Source organism: Aspergillus brasiliensis (assembly GCF_001889945.1).
Source record: "Aspergillus brasiliensis CBS 101740 unplaced genomic scaffold ASPBRscaffold_6, whole genome shotgun sequence".
Lineage (NCBI taxonomy): Eukaryota > Fungi > Ascomycota > Eurotiomycetes > Eurotiales > Aspergillaceae > Aspergillus > Aspergillus brasiliensis.
Genome location: NW_027137447.1, coordinates 15,286 through 36,433, shown reverse-complemented (window position 1 = coordinate 36,433; position 21,148 = coordinate 15,286). Strand labels below are relative to the sequence as shown.

The 21,148-nt window shown below is 49.2% G+C and overlaps 8 protein-coding genes across 8 annotated transcripts; 4 read left to right on the top strand and 4 right to left on the bottom strand.

The window, feature by feature from the left end:
- Positions 1-321: 321 nt before the first annotated feature.
- ASPBRDRAFT_125906 (putative ZIP family zinc transporter) lies at positions 322-1,899 on the top strand (the record flags this gene model as incomplete). Its single annotated transcript, XM_067617831.1, has 3 exons — positions 322-367; positions 502-690; positions 752-1,899. 3 exons carry the CDS (start codon positions 322-324, stop codon positions 1,897-1,899), a joined length of 1,383 nt encoding a protein of 460 aa, XP_067478768.1.
- Positions 1,900-2,355: 456 nt separating this feature from the next.
- erg10B (acetyl-CoA C-acetyltransferase) lies at positions 2,356-3,840 on the bottom strand (the record flags this gene model as incomplete). The annotated part of the gene is made up of 5 exons (XM_067627301.1): positions 2,356-2,874; positions 2,957-3,446; positions 3,518-3,593; positions 3,659-3,708; positions 3,776-3,840. The coding sequence occupies 5 exons, from the start codon at positions 3,838-3,840 to the stop codon at positions 2,356-2,358; spliced, it is 1,200 nt and encodes a 399-aa protein (XP_067478767.1).
- Positions 3,841-4,281: 441 nt separating this feature from the next.
- Positions 4,282-7,510, top strand: ASPBRDRAFT_54833 (116 kDa U5 small nuclear ribonucleoprotein component; the record flags this gene model as incomplete). Its single annotated transcript, XM_067627300.1, has 3 exons — positions 4,282-4,301; positions 4,377-6,826; positions 6,948-7,510. 3 exons carry the CDS (start codon positions 4,282-4,284, stop codon positions 7,508-7,510), a joined length of 3,033 nt encoding a protein of 1,010 aa, XP_067478766.1.
- Positions 7,511-7,696: 186 nt separating this feature from the next.
- On the bottom strand, positions 7,697-8,362 carry ASPBRDRAFT_176922 (iron-sulfur cluster assembly protein CIA2; the record flags this gene model as incomplete). Its single annotated transcript, XM_067619847.1, has 2 exons — positions 7,697-8,070; positions 8,137-8,362. 2 exons carry the CDS (start codon positions 8,360-8,362, stop codon positions 7,697-7,699), a joined length of 600 nt encoding a protein of 199 aa, XP_067478765.1.
- A 3,114-nt stretch (positions 8,363-11,476) lies between these two features.
- ASPBRDRAFT_195694 (Zn(II)2Cys6 transcription factor) lies at positions 11,477-14,511 on the top strand (the record flags this gene model as incomplete). Its single annotated transcript, XM_067620894.1, has 7 exons — positions 11,477-11,669; positions 11,729-12,253; positions 12,313-12,654; positions 12,723-13,004; positions 13,052-13,605; positions 13,662-14,119; positions 14,193-14,511. The coding sequence occupies 7 exons, from the start codon at positions 11,477-11,479 to the stop codon at positions 14,509-14,511; spliced, it is 2,673 nt and encodes an 890-aa protein (XP_067478764.1).
- A 724-nt stretch (positions 14,512-15,235) lies between these two features.
- On the top strand, positions 15,236-16,864 carry ASPBRDRAFT_29937 (uncharacterized protein; the record flags this gene model as incomplete). The annotated part of the gene is made up of 3 exons (XM_067622713.1): positions 15,236-15,368; positions 15,754-15,774; positions 15,810-16,864. 3 exons carry the CDS (start codon positions 15,236-15,238, stop codon positions 16,862-16,864), a joined length of 1,209 nt encoding a protein of 402 aa, XP_067478763.1.
- A 213-nt stretch (positions 16,865-17,077) lies between these two features.
- ASPBRDRAFT_125261 (ribosome-recycling factor) lies at positions 17,078-18,001 on the bottom strand (the record flags this gene model as incomplete). The annotated part of the gene is made up of 2 exons (XM_067617773.1): positions 17,078-17,425; positions 17,528-18,001. The coding sequence occupies 2 exons, from the start codon at positions 17,999-18,001 to the stop codon at positions 17,078-17,080; spliced, it is 822 nt and encodes a 273-aa protein (XP_067478762.1).
- Positions 18,002-18,260: 259 nt separating this feature from the next.
- Positions 18,261-21,041, bottom strand: hscA (putative Hsp70 chaperone (HscA)). Its single transcript, XM_067624882.1, has 7 exons — positions 20,812-21,041; positions 20,707-20,757; positions 20,528-20,654; positions 20,315-20,480; positions 19,535-20,242; positions 18,995-19,475; positions 18,261-18,944 (listed from the first exon to the last, which is right to left on the bottom strand). The coding sequence occupies exons 1-7, from the start codon at positions 20,852-20,854 to the stop codon at positions 18,676-18,678; spliced, it is 1,845 nt and encodes a 614-aa protein (XP_067478761.1). The 5' UTR covers positions 20,855-21,041; the 3' UTR covers positions 18,261-18,675.
- Positions 21,042-21,148: the final 107 nt, after the last annotated feature.

The following is a 21,148-nucleotide window of genomic DNA, read 5'->3' as shown; positions in this document are numbered from 1 at the left end:
ACGATACCGATTGATAAGATTATCTTGACAAACGAGCCGCGTGTCCGGAATACCGGCAAAGTCTCCCTATTAAGTCCAATATGCGTCCTCTCCTTTAGGCATGAGAACTGCACGACGTCATTGAAACTACTTGGTCCCATAACTTCCGGCGTTTTCGCAGCCGCAGAATTACAACTGTATGTGCTCCGCTGCAATGAGAAATTACCAATCGCTAATGCGACTAAGGCTGCTCCCGTTCGTGAGCCTGTGCTGGCGCCCAGTGCTTGTTTTCAGGTCATGGATGCGGCGAGAGTGCATCGTTATATGATAAATTGACCGAGAATGGATGGAAATCAAAGGCCAGGCCAGACCGACTCTAGTAGTTTTGGTAAGTCTTCCATGACACATCGAAGGGGAGACGCACATGAATATCACTATCCGCCCTGACCGGCCCAACTCCCGGCCTGCTTCGCTCCTTACATCATATTTTTGTTCTCTACTAATGCAAAGGTATACATGCAGAAGTGGAACATATATTCTCGTTGATCTCTGATGTTCCTGAATCTGTTTTGCGGGCGGAGCTTTCCCGTCGGAGCTATGCTCGGGCTTCTAACGATGACACCTCGACTTGCGGATCAAGGGAACGAGGTGCCTATAACACGCCGATACATGTTTTTGCACTATTTCTTATCCTTGTGCTTAGCACACTAGGTATAGTCCAGTTTCTCTCTGGAGTCTTGAATGACCAGCTGTTAACCTATGGTTGCATTAGCGTGCTCATTTCCCGTTCTTGCTCGTCGGTTCCCGCGCCTCCCAATTCCACGCCGGTTCCTTTTCCTTTCTAGACACTTCGGAACAGGCGTTCTTATTGCAACAGCCTTCGTACACCTCCTCCCCACAGCATTTGTCTCATTGACCGACCCTTGTCTCCCTCGTTTTTGGAGCGAGACCTACCGTGCCATGGCCGGCTTCGTGGCTATGATTGCAGTATTCGTTGTGGTTCTCGTTGAGATGTTTTTTGCGTTGAAAGGTGCAGGTCATGTTCATGGGAGCGAATACGACCAGTTGATCGGCGACGTCGGCGCTGATTTCGCAAGTGACGATGATCAAGACGAAGACACTGACTACGGAAACGGATTGGCTGACAATGTCCGCCTCGATAGCATTGCGGAAGAAGTTACTCTACATACCCCAGCGTCGCTTGAAAGATCACCAACCAGTGGATCTTCACGGCCAAATAACAAGGATTTGGCTGTGTCTACCGAACATAACGACAGGGAATTTGGAGAATCAAATGCCTTTGATAATGCTCGCGTCATTGCCCAGAAGAACCGGAATGAGCAGCCGTGGCATTCTGGTCGTCGTCGGTCCCATGCTAGCGTACACCAAGGGACCGATATCGAGTCATCCGGGCAAAATCCACAGCGCCAATTGCTCCAATGTTTGTTGCTCGAGGCCGGAATTCTCTTCCACAGCATTTTCATCGGAATGGCCCTCAGTGTTGCTACGGGTACATCATTCATCGTCCTTCTTGTGGCTATCTGCTTTCACCAGACCTTTGAAGGGTTTGCTCTCGGATCACGGATAGCGTCTCTGATCCCGGACCTCTTTCCCCCATCGTCGTACAGACCCTGGCTCATGGCGCTTGCTTATGGAACCACTACTCCCATAGGGCAAGCTATGGGACTTATTTTGCATAACCTTTATGATCCAGCAAGTACCACAGGCCTACTCACAGTCGGGATTACCAACGCCATCAGCAGCGGGCTGCTACTATTTGCGGGGCTTGTTGAACTTCTGGCAGAGGATTTCCTTAGTGAATCAAGCTATGCGACGCTCAGAGGTCAACGGCGTGTCGAGGCTTGTGTAGCAGTTGCAGGAGGTGCTCTACTCATGGCATTTGTTGGGGCATTTGCCTGAACGTCTACTACAACTTCTCTTTTCTTTTGATGAGGCATTATAGCCAGTATGGCCTAGAAAATGTCATTAAGAATACTATTAAACGATGGCTAATAGCTAGGTTTATAGTTACATCTAGGCGCTTTTGGCTAATGCGTAGAATGATCATGGATAGCGCACGACCAAATGGCCATCAAACCTCAATATTTTACCTACCTGTAGGACTAAGATAGTACACTACATGGCTCTGGCTATGTCTTACAGATGTGTTGTGCCGAGATTTTAACAGATCATATACCTGCCAAAGGAGTAATTTCACTCATGTATTTATTATGATTCGTATCATCGGACTCAAAGATCCAATTCACCCTGACAGAAGGCTTAAAGCATCGGCACCATCAGGGTATTTATATCATCTTGCTGTCCCCACATCTCGCGACAGCAAACTTCACTTCACCAGGCGAAAGTATTTCTAATCTAGACGAGGGATTCCACTACCATAGCACTAGCACCACCACCGCCGTTGCAAATCCCGACACAGCCGAGCTTGCCCTTCTTTGCCTTGAGGACTCCAAGCAAGGTAGTCAAGATTCTAGCACCGCTGGCACCGATAGGGTGGCCAATAGCCACAGCACCTCCGTGAAGATTGACCTTCTCTTCGGGTAGGTTAAGGAGCTTCATGTTCGCAAGAGCAACAACACTAAACGCCTCGTTAATCTCAAACGCATCGATGGAGTCCTGAGCGACACCTGCATGCTTGAGGGCCTTGGGGATCGCCAGCGCAGGTGCAGTCGTGAACTTGCTGGGTTGGTGTGCGGCATCTCCCCAACCGAGAATCTTAGCAACAGGCTTGAGGTTCAACTCTTTTACCTTGGCCTCGGAAACCAAGACAACAGCAGCAGCGCCGTCGTTGAGGGGGGAGGAGTTGGGGGCCGTCACAGTTCCAGAACCAGGAATGAAAGCGGGCTTGATGCTTCGAAGCTTATCAGGGTTGAGCTAGAAGATAAACACCAGAAGAGTCAGTTTGACATGAACGACCTGGGCCAGTTTTGCCTCACGTGACGGAATGGGTTCTCACATTCTTGGGCTCATCATCTTGAGCGACGGTGACACCTGGCTTACCCCTGAAGCCGGGAAGTTCAACGGGTGCAATCTCTTCATCGAAAAGGCCGGCCTTCTGGGCAGCCTGGGCCTTTTCGTAGGTCCGGATAGCATACTCGTCCTGCTGCTCCCTACTGAATCCGTGATCCTGAGCACACTCCTCAGCCTGCAAACCCATGAGCTCCTGCTTTCCCGCATCCGTCAGGCCATCTTTCATGATACCATCCACCAGACTCTGGTGGCCATACTTTGCGCCATTACGGAGGTTCGGAAGGTAATGCGGGGCATTGGACATGGACTCAGTACCGCCGGCCACAACAATGTCTGCATTTCCAGTCATGATGGTCTGAGCACCAAGAATGACTGCCTTCAAACCCGAGGCACAGACCTTGTTAACAGTGGTGCAAACGGTTGACTCGTCGAGTCCGGCGCCAAGAGCGCATTGTCTGGCGGGGTTCTGACCAACACTTATTGATTGGGATAATTAGCATGCATCATGGCAAATGGCACTATGGAAATAAAGAGCGACAAGACTCACTTCGCGGAAAGAACATTGCCGAAGAAAACCTCCTGTACATCGGAAGGCTTGATCCCATCGGCTTTGTTGAGAGCAGCTAGACACCGGAACAGTCAGCGATAAGGGGTACATCCATCCATCGCTTCACCGCTGCAGGCACACCTTTGATCGCATGGGAACCCAGCTGCGGAGCGGTCTGGCTCGAGAGAGAACTGCAACACAAAAAAAAACAGGGTCAGCTTCGTTGTGGGCCATTCAATAGAAAGCCTGAAGTCTCACCCCAGGAAAGAGCCCACTGGAGTGCGGGCGGCGGAGACGATGTAAACCGGAGGTAGGGAAGACATAGCGCAAATGTGTGCTCTTGAAGGCAAGCAAGTTCGGGGATGGATGAAGAGAAAGTAACAACTAGAAGCAGACCGGCAGGCTATTTGAATGAATAAATAAATGAGGGTGAACTGGTAGCTCAGGCCACGAGGGAACGAACGGGATGAACTGTTTGCTTTCCGAGTCAGTCAATAGTAGGCCTGGCCGCCACGGGCCCCTCCTTACAACAATAATAATTATTACCCTATATTTTTCGCCTCGGGAGGCGGGGCGGCGGCCACGGACAAACGTACTACTTCCGGAGTAACTTGCCGGAGCCTACAAACACGCCAAGCTCGGTCCCGGAGCTACTAGAAACTTATCGCCAAACCGACGCGAGCCTCCCTCGAGCTGGTAGACGAGGCCGAGAGAAAGGAAAAGTAAATCCGGACGATTCGCCTTCAGTCCAACCACGTTGGAAAATGGACGATCTTTATGATGAGTATGTCTCAATTGGTTACCATACTCCTTATCCCACCCTGAAACATTGCTGACCGTTCTCTTTGCTCTCCGACAGGTTTGGCAACTATATTGGAGAGGTAGATGGGTCGGACGAGGAGTCTCCGCATCGTGAGGATGCTCATCCTCAGGCTTTCGCCTTTGAGGAGGCGTTCGCGGATGGTGACGATGATGAAGCGCACGACGTCGACGAGCAACAGTTAATGGATGTAGATGGTAGAGTACCCTTTTCCATGCTCACATTGTTTACAAGGTCCGCCGTACTTATGCCAGCCACAGAGGGCCCTTCGAACGCAGTCATCCTTCACGAAGATAAACAATACTATCCCAGTGCGCAGCAGGTATACGGCGAGGATGTCGAAACTCTGGTACAGGAGGAGGATGCGCAACCGCTGTCCGAGCCCATCATCGCCCCGGTCCAACAGAAGAAGTTTGCGATCGAAGAAGCCGAATTGCCTCCCGTATATTATTCACGAGAATTCATGACGGATTTGCTCAACTTCCCTGACCAAACAAGGAATGTCGCTCTCGTCGGTCATTTGCACCATGGAAAAACGGCTTTCATGGACATGCTGGTCACTCAGACCCATGATCTCACCGGTCGCCTCGAGAATCGAACAGGCAAGCGGAAAGAGGAACAACTACGCTATACCGACGTTCACTTTCTGGAGAGAGAAAGAGGCCTTTCCATCAAAGCGTCACCCATGAGCTTGGTACTCCAGGGCACAAAGGGCAAATCCCATCTGTTTAACGTCCTTGACACCCCAGGGCATGTGAACTTTGTGGATGAGGTGGCTTCTGCATGTCGGTTGGTTGATGGCGTGGTCCTTGTAGTGGATGTGGTTGAAGGCGTCCAGGCCAATACCGAGCAAATAATCAAGCATGCTATTCTCGAAGACTTGCCGCTCACATTGGTCGTGAACAAGATGGACAGATTAATCCTGGAATTGAAGATACCGCCCAATGACGCTTATTTCAAACTGAAACACGTGATCGAGGAGGTCAACACTATCATCGAGAACGTACTGCCTGGACAGGGCGCTGCAAGGCGGCTGAGCCCTGAGAAAGGAAATGTTGCCTTTGCTTGCGCCTCCATGGGCTGGTGCTTTACGTTGCACTCTTTTGCTAAGATGTATGCCGAGGCGCATCCCCAGATCGAAGCAGCCGAATTCTCTTTGCGCCTATGGGGGGACATATTCTTCAATCCAAGGAGTCGAAAATTCACACGAAAAGGAGTGGAGGAAGGTTCCAAAAGAACGTTTGTCCAATTTGTCCTGGAGCCCATATACAAACTCTATTCTCATACACTAAGCGAGAGTCCGGAGGACTTGAAGGAAACGCTTTCTAGCGTCGGTATTAGTCTTAAGCCGTCGCAGCTCAAAACGGATGCAAAGACTTTACTCAACCTTGTCTGTGAACAGTTCTTCGGGTCTGCAACAGGCTTTGTGGATATGGTTCTCCAGCATGTGCCTTCGCCTGCGGAGGGTGCTCAAAAGAAGCTTGATCGGTACTACACTGGGCCTCTCGATACTAAGGTGGCGGCAGCTATGGCCGCCTGTGATTCTGATGGTCCACTGGTCGTACATGTCACTAAGCTTTTTAACAGTTCGGATGGTTCAAGATTCCACGCCTTTGGCAGGGTAATGAGCGGCACAGCTCGCCCCGGCCAACAGGTCCGTGTCCTTGGCGAAGGCTATACTCCCGAAGATGAAGAGGACATGGTAATTGCAACCATTTCCGATACATGGATTGCTGAGTCCTGCTATAACATCCCAACAAGTGGCGTACCTGCTGGCAACTTGGTTCTTCTAGGTGGCGTGGATAATTCTATTGTGAAGACGGCGACTATTGTGCCTCTCACCTTGCAAGACGGCGAGGATGCATACGTCTTCCGGTCAATTCGACATATCACAGAGTCCGTCTTCAAAGTTGCTGTCGAGCCAGTTAACCCGTCTGAACTGCCCAAGATGCTTGAGGGTCTCCGAAAAGTCAACAAAAGCTACCCGCTGATATCCACGAAAGTGGAGGAGTCTGGCGAGCATGTAGTTCTTGGGACGGGCGAGCTCTATATGGACTGCGTACTTCATGACCTGCGAAGATTGTATTCTGAAATGGAAATCAAGGTTTCAGATCCTGTTACGCGCTTCTGCGAAACTGTTGTGGAGACCTCGGCTATCATGTGCTATTCGATCACGCCGAACAAGAAGAACAAAATCACGATGATTGCGGAGCCTCTCGATGAAGGGATTGCTGAGGATATCGAAAGCGGTGCTGTCAACATCAAAGACCCAATTCGCAAGGTGGCACGCTTTTTCGAAGAGCGGTATGACTGGGACAAACTAGCAGCCAGAAGTATCTGGGCCTTCGGTCCAGACGAAATGGGGCCGAACATCTTACAGGATGATACGCTACCGTCGCAGATCGACAAGAAGTTACTCGGGAGTGTAAGAGATTCTATCACACAAGGATTTACTTGGGGGGCACGAGAAGGTCCTCTTTGCGAAGAACGTAAGTACAACGTGCTTTCTTTAAATGTTTGAAGGTTATAGCACGTAGATCGTGTGCAGAGGGATCACGGTGCCATAAAAACGGAAAGAGATCTGTTCATTGTGACTAACTGCAAGAATAGCAATTCGAAATGCGAAGTTCAGGCTCACCGACGTTTCTCTCGCCGACCAAGCCATTTACAGGGGTGGTGGTCAAATCATCCCGACAGCTCGACGAGCGGTTTACTCATCTTTCCTCATGGCATCCCCACGCCTAATGGAGCCTATTTACTCTTGCACAATGACTGGACCGGCGGACGCTGTCGCATCAGTGTACACAGTTCTTTCACGGAGAAGGGGCCATGTACTCTCCGATGGCCCGATAGCAGGGACTCCACTCTATTCCGTTCGTGGATTAATTCCTGTGATTGATTCGTTCGGATTTGAAACAGACCTCCGCATCCATACACAGGGCCAAGCTGCCGTTAGTCTTGTCTTCGATAAATGGAGCGTCGTTCCAGGGGATCCATTGGATCGCGATGTCAAGTTAAAGCCCTTAGAAATTGCGCCAGCCATGGCCACAGCCCGTGACTTTGTTTTGAAAACGCGGAGACGTAAAGGTCTAGCTGAGGATGTCACTGTGAGCAAGTTCCTGGAACCAGAGCTCTGGAAAGGTCTGAAGGAAAGTGGCGTTTTGGACTCATGAGCTATGTTCGCGATAGGTGGAAAAAAGCAGCAACAAGCGCCGTAAGTGGCTCTTTATTTTTTTTTTCCACATTATTGTATAACTATCGCAAGTTGAATAAAGTCACCATCGAAATGTGTATTCTTATGATATAGTAGAAACACCGACGAGGGTTATCAACGTTATTCGGAGAGCAGTACGATCAAATCATTGGCAGGTTTCGAGCATCTTCGCGATGACGCCCATTAGCGTACCATTTTCCAGTGCAGCAGCTACCCTTTCTTTGTCGGCCAATTGCTTATTGACTTCATCGGCTGTACTATGCGTTCCTTCCTTGATTCGGACATCCACGCGAAAACGCGGAGGTAATGATTGCTCCAATCGAACGCGTACACCAAGACCTATAACCGTGGCCAGACTGCAATGTGTTATCGTCGGGGTTATGAGAACGGACACTGTCCGAAGAGGCGAACTCGGTACATCCGGAAGTGTTGATTTGATGGAAATGTCAGGTAGCGATACGACTGCCAAAGCTCCGAGTGAAATGGGATGCTCAGGGTCAGATATAGTCGACACAAGATCTATGAGATGTCAGGCAATCGGTTCCCAGGCGATTCGGTCCATTTAAAAAGTATCCATGAGCTTACCGTAGATCTCCTGTTCATCAATCGGCTCTTCCAACAAATCAACATCATCCTCATCAGATTCTTCCGATTCACTGATACTAAAGTCGGTGGGATCCGCTAGAGAGGGGAGGGCTGTCGCAAGGATTCCGCCCCCGTAAGTGCCTGACTTGCGAGAAGGACGCAGACGGGTGGGAAGATCTGCAGCGTTTAGAATAGTTGGATTCGAATTCTGCATTGTGGACTCCATGATCCTTGTGCTAGATACAAATGATCCTCAGCGGAAGCACGCAAGAAACACTGAGAGGGGCAGATGGGGTTGAGAATGACATCGTAAGCCCTGGCACATCATACGCTCAATAATGCGACGTCTTGGGGAAATGGAACAACCTTTTTCCGGACAATTACTTAAGTGATCTTTCCCAAAAAAAGGCTCTCTAGATAGCACTTGTTGCTTAATGACAGCTTAAATAAGCAAAGTTTTACGTCTTTGACCTAAATATGCTTATGTGTTTTAGAAAGGAGAGGGTGAGGGTTGTTGCAGCGGAAAGAGAAACCCAGAGCTGAGGGGGGGCGAGAGTAATAAATAAATACATCGGTGGAAATAATGCGTGCGGATACACCAGAAAGTGCGTATGGAGATCAACCAGGTGGGCAAAGTACAACTTCGGGCGGGCGGACCAGCCCTTCTTCTGAGTACTGCAACAATCTATTGCTTTCCCAATTACAGCGGTGCTGCGCAGTAGGTATTGGTGTATCTATGCTGTCAAAGCTTTGAAAGACCATCAACATCATAGCCTACTTATGTGTAGAGTCGGGTTATATGAGTGTACCCTGTATAATAAGTCTTAAGTGAGTAGCAGCAGCACCTCGTGTTGTATGCGAATAATTGGTGTAGGACCAAGAAGTCCCGACTTAGCAAGCTGCTGTGGTCCCTGGGCGGGCGAGGAGGGGAAAATAGAGAATGACGCATCAGTGCTAACTAACTAACTAACTAGTCAGCTACATAAGAATCTCTCTCCTGTTGCTCGATAATAACTGATGGGTCCCGGAAAAATTACTTACTCAAAAGTCCGCCGTAGTTAGTTTATACGTAGCTTGTGTCATAGTAGGTACTAATTCGAACAGTACAGTAACCATGAGCCGTGCACAAGGGATAACAGTAAGCTTACCACTCAATCAAGCAAGATCGCAAAGCTTTTTTTTGGCTCCATTCCTGGGAGCCATTGGTATCAAAGATATAAGACATTTCTTGAGAAAGCCTTCACATCTTGACATTGGCGTGAGTTAGGAGAAGGGGAGGAGAGGAGCGGGGGGTGAAACCGGTCACATTACGGTCAAGGCCTCTTCTACGGAGTACATAGAGGTAATTAAAAGCCATTTTTCCGTAAATGGAGGATGCTGCTAGTATTAGTCTAGTGCATTTACCTGGAGTATCTAGCAGGGTACTGGATACGGTGGACTAGATAGCGTGCACGAGGGCGTGGATCGTGTATGCACCATCTAATTAAGTACGCATGAGCGGGGGAAGTCTACTACGACATACTAAAGCATCAAATACTAAAATCACACAATGCGCGCAGGGGGGAGAAGACGAAAGAAAGAAAACAAGAAATCACCCTTAAATAAGAATCAATAGCTGTAACTCGCAATCCGTAGCTCGGGGCACTATTTTCAAGGCCAAGAAGATCAAGATCCTTTTAAGAGCCCGATTTTAACTAGGGATCGTCCTTCCCGTGGAGGGGATGAGGGGGGCCGCGGTCCCATTAAACCGACGGCCATGAAGCCTAGATGGGAGAACACACTACTTACTCTGGGCGCCACTGGAGACGGGGGGTCAGTTCCAAAGGCCCCTCAAACTTCCGAGACGATCCTGAGAAAGTGGTGCATACCTAGGCCAAAGATCCTTCCACCACGCGCCCGCTTCTACTCCTCCTCAGGGTATTGAGCGTGTTTACCCACCCCTGTTGTCGGGTCTCCGCACACTCGTCGCTTTCTTATTATTGACTGATCGCTCGGATCTCCGTGCGCTACTACGAACCACACTGTCTGCTATCTACGGCTCAACTAGAAGAATGAGGCGGCAAAGAGTGATGACTTAGCTAAGGAGACTGCATCAGTTCCCGGCATCTCCCCCAACCCAATACGGAGATCTTATTTCCATCCGGGAAATCATTGATTGTATCGGTGGGCTCTCGATTCCCCTGATGCTCTTATCTTGTTGTCTCTCTGCTATTGTGCCTTGCTCCCAAGCCTTTACTCCGTACTTGCAATTGCCCATCATCACAGGCCCGGCTTTCTGATCCTCCAGCCGTTTCCATACGAATCCCGGTTCATGCAGATGGTGGTATTCGCCTCCGGGTGTGATGCACCAATTGACTTCATCTTCCTTCACACTGAAAAGTCAATGGCGAGATTTCCATACTGACGTTACGGGTCTACGATGCAGACTGGATGAAAGTCATTCAATCCTGCCTATCAGGTATCACCAACTCCTCCGCTTGCTTGACGTCCCCCTCACCATATATCGCGAATCTCTTTTTATGTCTTCACGTTGGCCGCTCTTGGATTTCCGGCCTTTGCAGGAAGCCATCTTCTTACTCCCTCCTCCCCTTCGAGTTATGCCTTCGATGATAGCCTTTTTCTCCGTCTCTAGCCTGCAGTGCCGCTGTTACCCTACCTTTTATTTGTCCTCATTTCTGTCGTCTACAACTGACATTTATATCTTATAATCGCAGCTTCTTCATATCTTCCCTGAATTTTTCAAGTCTCATGTGTCGCCGCTTCATGAAATCGCATCAGATTCGACCTAATTGATTGAAGCTCACGGTCTGTGAAAGTGTCAGTCGCGCCAGTACTCCCAGGATCCAGAATTTCACTACTCCAGTAGCTGCGCTGTATTCATTACAAAGCATATGTGACTCAAAAGCTGATCAAATTGATACTAGGAGACCATAGTACAGAGACTACAAGTCACCCTTCATTATCGCTGGACAACGCTGTCTTGTTCCCGCGTCTCATAATAGATCTTCCTACATTACTACATCATCCTTCTCGGTCCCGATTCATTACACCTCCTATCTCTCGCCATTTTTTGCTTAGGACAAGAGTGACATACATTGCGCAAGTGTGAGATTGGAGTTACAATACTTTGAAACGCCTACTAGCGCCCATTCAGACGACAGTGAAACGTGCAGAATACATCCAACTTTGGTTCCGTCCGCATAAGGCAGGTCCTGCGGATATTATTCTTCGCCTTGCTGTGTTCTTCTTTTTCTGGGAGAACCACCTGAAGTTTCTTGCATCCTATTACAGTCCACGTTTCCCGGGCTGCCTCATAGCTTGTGTCGCTGTCCTTGTGAAAATGCAAGGTTTCACTTTCACACCCCCGACAGGCCCACCAAGGGAAGGCCAGAAAAGTAAGATCCCTTCCTCCCCGGGGCCCCGCAGTTCCCTTCTGAACAAATTGCCCGCTTCTGGCTTTAGCCACATGTTGACGGCTTTTGATGCAGACTATGTGTTCGTCGATGAACATAATAGGCATAAGCGGCTCAAAGGTATGCTTGACCGATAGTAGATTTGACTTCATTGCATCTGACTCAAAGCCTATCTTCAGTAATGCGAGCTTGCAATGGTTGCAGGAAACGGAAGATCAAGTGTGATGCTGCCACGACAAACACGTGGCCTTGTTCGGCATGCACACGCTTGAAGTTAGTATGCGTTCCTCCAACAATTGGGCATGATGGCGAGTATTCTGCAGCGGAAAGCGTTGAAACCAATCCTGTCGACTCGTTAGGCGCGTCTAGCGCATCAGAACCTTCACTATCGTCATATACCAGCTCCCAGGCTTATCGAGATTCTGGACCATCTTCAATGGGCAGCATGCACCCGTATAATGATAACATCGGGATCTATCCGCAATTTGCGCATTCTACTCCAAGTCAGCCCAGTGTTTACGACATACGATCGTCCCAAGTGGCCATGCCACATCACCAATATAGCCAAGCACAAATTTTTTCCAACGATCAAACCCAGCCTTTGGGAACCACGGAGGGTGACTTATATACTGAGCATGATCAGTCTACTGCAGAGAACCTCAGCGAGGTCTTAGGGGAGCTCAAGATAGACGAGACTGGTATTGGTGAGATATTCTAGCCTTCATAACGTGCATACAGACGGAACGTATTAACATGGTCTCAGCACCGTATATCAGGCAGCAACGAAGGGAGCGAGCTGAACCAGAAATCCCGACTCAGGATGAAGTAGACGAAAAGTTACCGCCTCTCAGTACCGGAGCTGGCGCCACGATACGCATCCCGCCCGAACTTATGCCATCTGATGACGAGGTCATGAACTACTTCAAGATATATTTTGATGATATACATCCTTATGTTCCTGTCATCCATCGATCTCACCTATACTATCAATGGCAACACGAACGAAGTTCAATCTCTCCGCTTCTGCTCGAGGCACTGTTTGCGTGCGCAGGGAGGCTATCGGACGACCCGGCCCAAGGAGCACAGTGGCTCGCATTGGCAAATAGTGAGACGACAACAGCACCCACTCACTTGTACACCCTACCGTTTACTGACTGTAGATCTCCTGATTAGGGCACGAATCTAGTTTTATGGATGAGCCTCGCCTCAGTACGATACAAGCTCTACTTCTGCTATTGAAGGCTCGAGAGTCACGGCCAAAGAAGGGTTATTATTACCGTTCTTGGCAAACCGTTAAGACAATCATCTCTATGGCAAAAGATTTGGATATTCATGAACACAACAATCTCCACACGGAAGGCAGGTCTTGTGACTTGAATCCTGTAGAATGCTTGGTGCAGACAAGGGTCTGGCAGGCCCTCTTGGTCGTCGAAGTCATGATAGGGGCGCCGCAGGGTACGTCTTCCGATCCTCGTAGATATATACTGGCTGATGGTTCTTAGGGCGCTCCGACTATGGTGTGGATCATGAGACGGTGAATATGAGTCCGACCTTGGATATCAGAGGCCTTGATCAGTTCGAAATGGATCGGTCAAGGCAGTATGCGTACTTCGTCCGAAACGCACGCCATATTCGCATCATTGCCGATATATATCATAAGATAAAGAAACAAAAGGATTGGGGAGCCAATCCTAAATTTGTTGAGAAGAATCCCCTTTTCACCGATTGGCTTCAAAGTTTACCATCGGATCTTCAGGTCAATTATCCCCCCGATGGCTCGCCACCATGGATCCCATCACATTTTGTCGGAAATATGCATTCCCACTGCCATCTTGGGATTATCCTGTTGCACCGCCCACAATTAATAGCTTCCAAGTCTTTTGCCGCAGGGGGCGGTTGGAAGATGCATATGGCGTTATGCTATTCTTCGGCGAAATATCTTTGTAGGCTCCAGGAGGCCATTCTGAACCGCTTTGGACTCTCTGGCCTGCTTTTCATGCAAAGAGGCATAAATTTCACAATTTACACCATCCTGACATGCACAATGTTGCACCTTGTGAGAAATCCGGTTTTTTCAGGAAATTGAAGGTCAGCCAGCTAACGCTACAGCAGGTGGCCATAACATCCCCAGACCCAAATTTTCACACGGACGCGCGGGAGTACTTTACACGGCACATGAGAATACTTGAGCGATGCTCTTCTGCTTGGCCCATGCCAGAGTTACAAGCGCAAATTGATTCATTGCGTTTCGCCTTTTCAGCTGATGTGAACCGACCTTTCGAATTGAAGCCAACTTTCCCTTATGGAAGTCCCTCCGAGCCATATCACCCAAGCCCGCCACTAGATTCACATTACGCTTCTCATATCAACCAGGTACCTGGCGTTCAGAGTAGAGTGGGTTATGCAGCTTATCCTGTAACCCCTCCAATATCAGCTGGTACTGAAGACTCAAAGTCCGATTCCTCTCAGCTCCAACCGTTGGGATTAATTCCCTCTCAGTCGATATCCACCCACGGAATGAACGCGCCTTTAGTTGATGAAAATAGCTGGGATCCTACTCGCATAATCAAGTAAGAATAATCCCCACCCCTACCTCAAAGCGATCTACACAGAGAATTGGCCACTGACTGTTACAACTGCCAGCCAATGGGATATGGCATTTTCTATCGGCACACCCACTGTGACAGCAAACTCCCCACCAATGGCCTTGAGCAATCCGACCCAGGCTGTTCAACCTTCTTTACCTGACCATTTCCCCGTACAATATGATCAGCAATCAAAGGTTGCTCCTGTCGCACCAGCTCCCATGCCACATACTCAATTCACCGGGCAACAAGTTGTGTTCACGGCACGAGATTGGCAGCAAAGTGTTGCTAGTGTGTACGATCCAAACGGTCTCAAACGGCGGTGGAATTATTCAGTCGATTTAGGAACTGAAAGCACTCCGAAGCGCCAGCGGTAAGGCGCTCTATTCAGCACGGCTGGAAGATTAGGGGCTGTATCATAATGCAGAGGCACTTCCAGAGTTCCTGGTGACTACAATCTGTAGCACCTACATGAGAGATCCGCTCTTTTCACCTTCGCGTATCTTCTTGGTAGCTGGTTCTCGTAGGGATGCTGGTCATGTTACTTTGCTCCCAAAGCAGACATGTTATTCGAGTACAAAATATAGCTTATCCCAATGACCACCACGCAATGCTCAAAGCCTCAGTTACTGCTTGTCTCTCTCTACCTCTCTCGTGACCGTCACCCCGGGATCATTGTGTTGGGCCACTTCAGTCAATCGAGGTAATTTTCATCGGCTTGTAATGACCGCTATTCTATTGGCAATTTGCGACAATACAGATGATACTAAAGTTATAAGAATTATGAGATCGGCAGGAGCAAAGATGCGGTGGTATCTTGAAGATGATAGTATTCGCAGTATAGGTTACAAACCAAGCACACCGTTGTAGATACACTCGAAAATGTTATGCACAATTTGTCCGTGCAAGGTTATCGCTGTATAACGTGCATTTGTAGTTGAGCTGCACAAAACAACACCTTGATGTGCGTAGGACCTTCAAATTATTCACTGCTATTCGGGGCTTTTCTGCTCTTAGAGAGTGTTGACGATGTTTGAAATACTCCAAAGACTGGCATAAATTGATAGCCGGTGAAAGCCAGGTGCTGGGCAGCGTCTTCAAATGTTAATTGCGTCGACTTATACCGATACGCTCTTCGCGCGAGCGGACGATTCTCGCCTTGTCCCCTGGCAATGGCTTGAGCTCATCGCTGGGGTCAAGATTGACATGGGAGTTAGTGCTGGTATGGCCTTCGGTACGAGTCTCTTTGGAAAGCTGTCGGAGCCGTGATTGTTCAAAAGCTGCAAGGTCTTCAGAGGTTATAGCTATAGCGGTGGGTTTGCGGCGTAACATTTTTGATCGCGATACCGAGATTATGAGGACATTGATGAGTAGTAACTAGGAGGATTGCTGCTCCCGCGGAAGTTGTTTCTGACTTATGCTTCTGTCTGTACATCACGTGACTTTGTAGCACTTGGAAGGTAACGAACATTTTTAGTCTCCCTCTTATCCAGTCATTGGACGTCCATCAACAAGTATGCTCCAACAACGGGTCGTGCTTCTACGCCCTCGGCGTACCAGGGCAATAGAGGGGACTCTTTCTTCAATTCGTCGGTTTTCGGTTACTCTCTTACAAGCAGGAAATGACAAGAGCCACCCCAGTAAGTGTGCTACGTCCTAGCCTCCGTCCACCCAGTTCACATTGCATGTCTCATCTTCCCCCCTCCTTCAACTGGCCGCTGTCCTAAGAAATCGCTTTCTTTGTCCGGCCGTATTTCCTGTTTCCCAGCCTACTGTCACCGGCTGCTAACTGAAGAAGGTGCAAATGCAACCGAGGGTTCCGCAGCCGGACGTCCTGGTGCGCAAACTAGAAGAAACATTCCGCCGGCGAACCTGAACATTCGAAAGGTCAACCATGAACGACCTCGTCCCCGACGGATAGTTGATGCGAGATCTCTCGCCGCGTCTCAAGCCGCTGGCCAACCGGCAAATATCCTTAAGGGTCCTAGGGCTCGGAACCCTCGAGACAACCGACCCACTGCTTTTCGAGGCCCAAGAGCCGGTCCAAGGAAGAAGGTTCAATCCAGGAATGGGCGAGAAGGTCGTCCTCGGCGTACCGAGGAGTCCGAGCAAGAGGATTCGGCTTTTGAAGCAGCATTCCACGAAGCCTCGATCAATGCTGTGTGCCGAGAGCTCGCAGAACAAGCGCAGCCCAAGCCTGTCCTGTACAAACCCGAGTCGATTTCGTTAGCTTCACTGAAGGAAACATGGCCATCTCTACCAACCGACATCCATGCCCATACTGCCGGAGTCGTTGAAAAGCTGTCTCTATTCGGTGATCGCTATGCCAATGATTATGTACCCCCAAACGAACTAGGCAAGCGACTCTATCAGGGCAAATTCGTACGCTTTTCGAGTGAACAAGAAAAGGCTGAGGCCATCTCTGAAGCGAACAAGTTATCGCAAGAACGTGCGGACAAGTTGTCGCAGCGGAAAGGCGATCTTGTAGAACCACGTCAGGTCAACTTCAGTCCACTCGACACCAAGGATCAAGGTTCACTCATTGGACTACTTGTTCAGGGCAATTATCCCAAGTGTATAGCCAAACCAGCGGACAACGTCTCGGTCGTTGACAGTGTCTCTGAAAATCTTAGGAACAACGCAACGTATCACACGGTCGGCAAATCCTCTGCGTTCATTGCGAAATTGGATTCGCTTTTAGCGGCCAGCCGCATTACAAAACGCGCCTGAGAATTCTGTGTTCTGATACCGTCAGTATTCTTACTATGTACCTATACTTTTGCAGCTTTTCATGATCTCTTACTATATGTGTTATTGTTTACATTTCTGCGATATAATTGAATGTAAAATACATGGAATCTCTGTTCAAACATCAGACACAGAAACCGTGCTCATCCCGATTTGAGTTTTTCGAAATTGTGCTTTCAGCAGTGTAGTCCTTCACTACGCCCGCTCCATGGCCTTCCTTGTAGCTTCGAACAGTTCCTTCACGTCCTTCTGCCCTTTCTCTGCAAACTTTTCCATCTGTTCCTGGGCTTTCCGGACATCATCTGGCCTGGCAATCTTCTTTTTCTGAAGATCCTGAAGACGTTTATGCACAGCACTGCGCGAATCACGGACAGCACCGGCAGCTTTCTCCATTGCCGCTTTAGCCATAGCGATCGTTTGATCCCGAGACTCTTTCGTCGGTGGGGGAATTGTAACGTTGAGCTGAAGAGGGTTATGGGGATCGGCTTGCGGGGTTAACGACAAGTTGGAGGAAATGATTGACGAGCGAATGGGCTTCACATGCTATATTGATCACAGTCATAGTTAGAGCGAGAATGAAAAGGGTTTTGAGGGGAATCTGTAGGCTTCATAACAGCAGAGACAGTTAAGGCGCCAGTAACTCACCTCTTCGTCAGAAGCCAAGATAGTCACCATCCGTCCACCCTTAGGAACAACTTGAGCAAGATCCCCCAGCTTGATTGATTCCTTGCTGCTCTTGCTCAGCTGCACACGAAGATTCTCAATCGACACAGTATTGAACCTCCCCCCCACGCGCATCTTAGAGAGTTCGTCTCTCAGTCGAGACAGGGCAGCCGCTATGCCATCATGCAGCTGTGAAAAATCATGCGGGTCTTCGAAGCTTGCGCCTACTTTAGGCAACGGTTTCCCAGAATCTGCACCAGATGTAGCTTTCGTCTTCTCCTTCTTTTTACACCAAAAGGGCGAACTGGAAAAGCTCCTGTTCTTATACGGAGCTGCTACCTTATGTTGGGTCCAAGGCGGAAGTTGATGCTCGCGATGCAAGCTAAAGGGCAACCCAATAGATGTCGAGCAGCGACGGATATAGCTGAGGCCGGTAACTGCTGAACGGCACTGCATTTCGCTCTTCTGCAGCTTCAAGTGCCCGTCTTCGTCGTGTATGGGTCTTATATCCTTTTCAGTAACGACAAAACATGCGGGTACAGTTGCTTGTGGTGCGCAACAATCGTTAGATAAGTTTGGTAGGTTCTGATAAGATACAATGGCGAGGGAAAGCAGAACGAAGGACCTTATGATTACGCGACCTCCATGCGGGCCACCGATGCCTTTGCGTAGTACACCATAACGTAGATTACTCAGGATCCAAATGGCTCGCCTTGGCAGCTATAGCGACTTACATTATGGTTATGGAAGGTAATTGTAAACGGCAAGTTCTAACAAGTCTCCATTCACAAAGTCTAATAGCTGTAATGGAGATGCACAGTCACCATCTAAATCAGATGCCGATACTCTGCGTTAGCGTGGGGCTCATCCAAGAGTATTGAGATACTAGTAGTGAAATTTTATATAAAGTATTCGTGAATTACTTTTTGCAATTTTGTACCCGGTCATGAATAAACACGCCTCATCTAAAAGGAAATTCCGTAGACGACGTTAAGGTCTCCAATCTAAGGTCAAGCAAGGAAATTGGCCATTTTGCGCAAATTCGATGGTGGGACTGAAGAGTGAATGATGGGGGAGCAAGGGCAACAGTATAGCGCCGCACTTAGGACCATAATAAGCTTGAGATACGTTTACCGAGTGGCCATGGCCTTGGTAATAAGTCTCTTGAGAGCAAGCTCCTTCTTCTTGAGATCTTCGGGGGTCGAATCTTCAATCTCAAGCTGGGCCATGGCATCGCTGAGTGCCGATTCGATCTTCTCCTTGTTGCCACGCTTCAGCTTCAGCGACATGGTAGGGTCGGAGACGATTTCCTCAACACGCGAGATGTAAGACTCGAGCTGTTGACGGGACTCGAACTTCTTGGTGAAAGCCTCATCGCTAGACTTGAACTTCGCAGCGTCTAAAAATCGTCAGAATAGATGCATCTCGCTCTCGCTGCGTCAGACTTACCATCAATCATCTGCTCGATCTCAGTAGTGGAAAGCTTGCCAACAGCATTCGAGATGGTGATGTTGGCACTACGTCCAGAAGACTTCTCGGTAGCAGTAACCTTGAGGATACCGTTGACGTCAACCTCGAAAACGACCTCGAGAGCGGCCTCTCCAGCCCTCATCGGAGGGATGGGAGCGAGGGTGAACTCGCCCAGGGAGGTGTTATCGGCGCAGTTGGTACGTTCACCCTGGTAGACGGGGAACTGCACCGTCGTCTGGTTGTCGACGACGGTGGTGAAGGTGCGCTTCTTGATCGTAGGAACAGTCTGACCACGAGCCACAACGGGAGCGAAGATGTTACCCTCCATAGCAACACCGAGGGACAGGGGAACGACATCAAGCAGAAGAAGATCCTGGGTCTCAGCCGAAGAAGCCTTTCCAGACAAGATACCAGCCTGGACAGCGGCACCATAGGCAACGGCTTCGTCGGGGTTGATGCTCTTTAATTGAAGATCATTAGACTAGCCACCTTTTGATGGAGGGCCAGAGTGTTACTCACCTTTTCGAGCTTCTTGCCATCGAAGAAATCGCTGAGCAGCTTCTGGATACGAGGGATACGGGTGGAACCGCCAACGAGGACAATCTCATCAACCTGGCTCTTCTCAAGGCCAGAATCCTTGAGAACCTGCTGCACTGGTTCGAGGGTACCAGAGAAGGACTTGGCATTCAGGTCCTCGAAACGAGCACGAGTGATGGAAGAGTTGAAGTCCTCGCCATCGAACAGAGAGTCGATTTCCACAGTAGTCTGGGTAGCGTTGGACAGAGTACGCTTAGCACGCTCGCAGGCAGTTCTGAGGCGACGGAGTGCCCTCGCGTCCCCGGAGAGGTCCTTGCCGGTCTTGCGCTGGAACTCCTTCTTGAAGTGGTCCAGGAGGTTAGTATCAAAATCTTGTCCACCAAGGTGGGTATCTCCAGCAGTAGCCTTAACAGTGAAGACACCACCCTGGATGTTCAGGAGAGACACATCGAAAGTACCACCACCAAGATCGTAAATGAGAACGTTACGCTCCTTATCAGACTTGCCGGAGCCAAGGCCATAAGCGATTGCTGCAGCAGTAGGCTCGTTGATGATACGGAGCACGTTGAGACCAGCAATGGCACCCGCATCCTTAGTAGCCTGGCGCTGGTTGTCGTTGAAATAAGCGGGCACGGTGATGACTGCCTTCTCGACCTTCTTTCCGAGCTTGGTTTCCGCGACCTCTTTCATCTAGTGCGATATGTCAATATCGTGCGAGAACGCAACAAGCGATACGACATGGAGGGTCCAAGGTAGCGTTACCTTCATCAAAACCATCGAAGAAATCTCTTGGGGACTGAAGGTCTTAGTTTCACCGAGATACTCAACCTCAACCACGGGGTTTCCACCCTGATCAACGACCTTGAAGGGCCATGACTCAACATCCTTCTTGACGATAGGATCTTCGAACCGCCGACCGATAAGACGCCTGAACTCGATTAACAAGGAACACATGCCTAACTAAAAGCGGCTTACTTGATGTCAAAGATGGTGTTCGTAGGGTTCATAGCAGCCTGGTTCTTCGCGGCTTCACCGATCAAGCGTTCCTTGTCGGTGAAAGAAACGAAGGACGGGGTAGTGTAGCTACCCTGCTCGTTGGCAACTGCATGACTATCAGCTAACCAGCCCCGAACCTAGAGCACATAACTACATACTGATCTCAACATTGGTACCCTCATAGTTGGCCACACAAGAGTAGGTGGTTCCTGAAGTATCTCGTCAGTCATTAGTTGAGAAATCAGGGTACAGTCAAGGCTCACCAAGATCAATGCCGATGGCACCTTCGTAAACTTCGTCGGCCATTTTGACAAGAGTATATGTCTCAAGAGAGATGGGTTAATAAAATTGAAAGGATGCCAAAAGGCAGGACGATTGTTGGAGGAGAAGAAGACTAAATAAATTTTGCCCCAGGCGCTGGAGTGGGAGCGGTTAAAATTTGGATGAAAAAAAAAGAAACCCACTTTGCAATTTTTCACTCACTTTTTTTTTTATTTGCCCCTTCTTTTCTAGCCCAATTTCCTTCCAGTATTGCCGGTTTTGGCACATTCTCGGCTGAGGTAAACCTGGGTTTCAAGCCCTGGTTGGCTACTGGGTTGC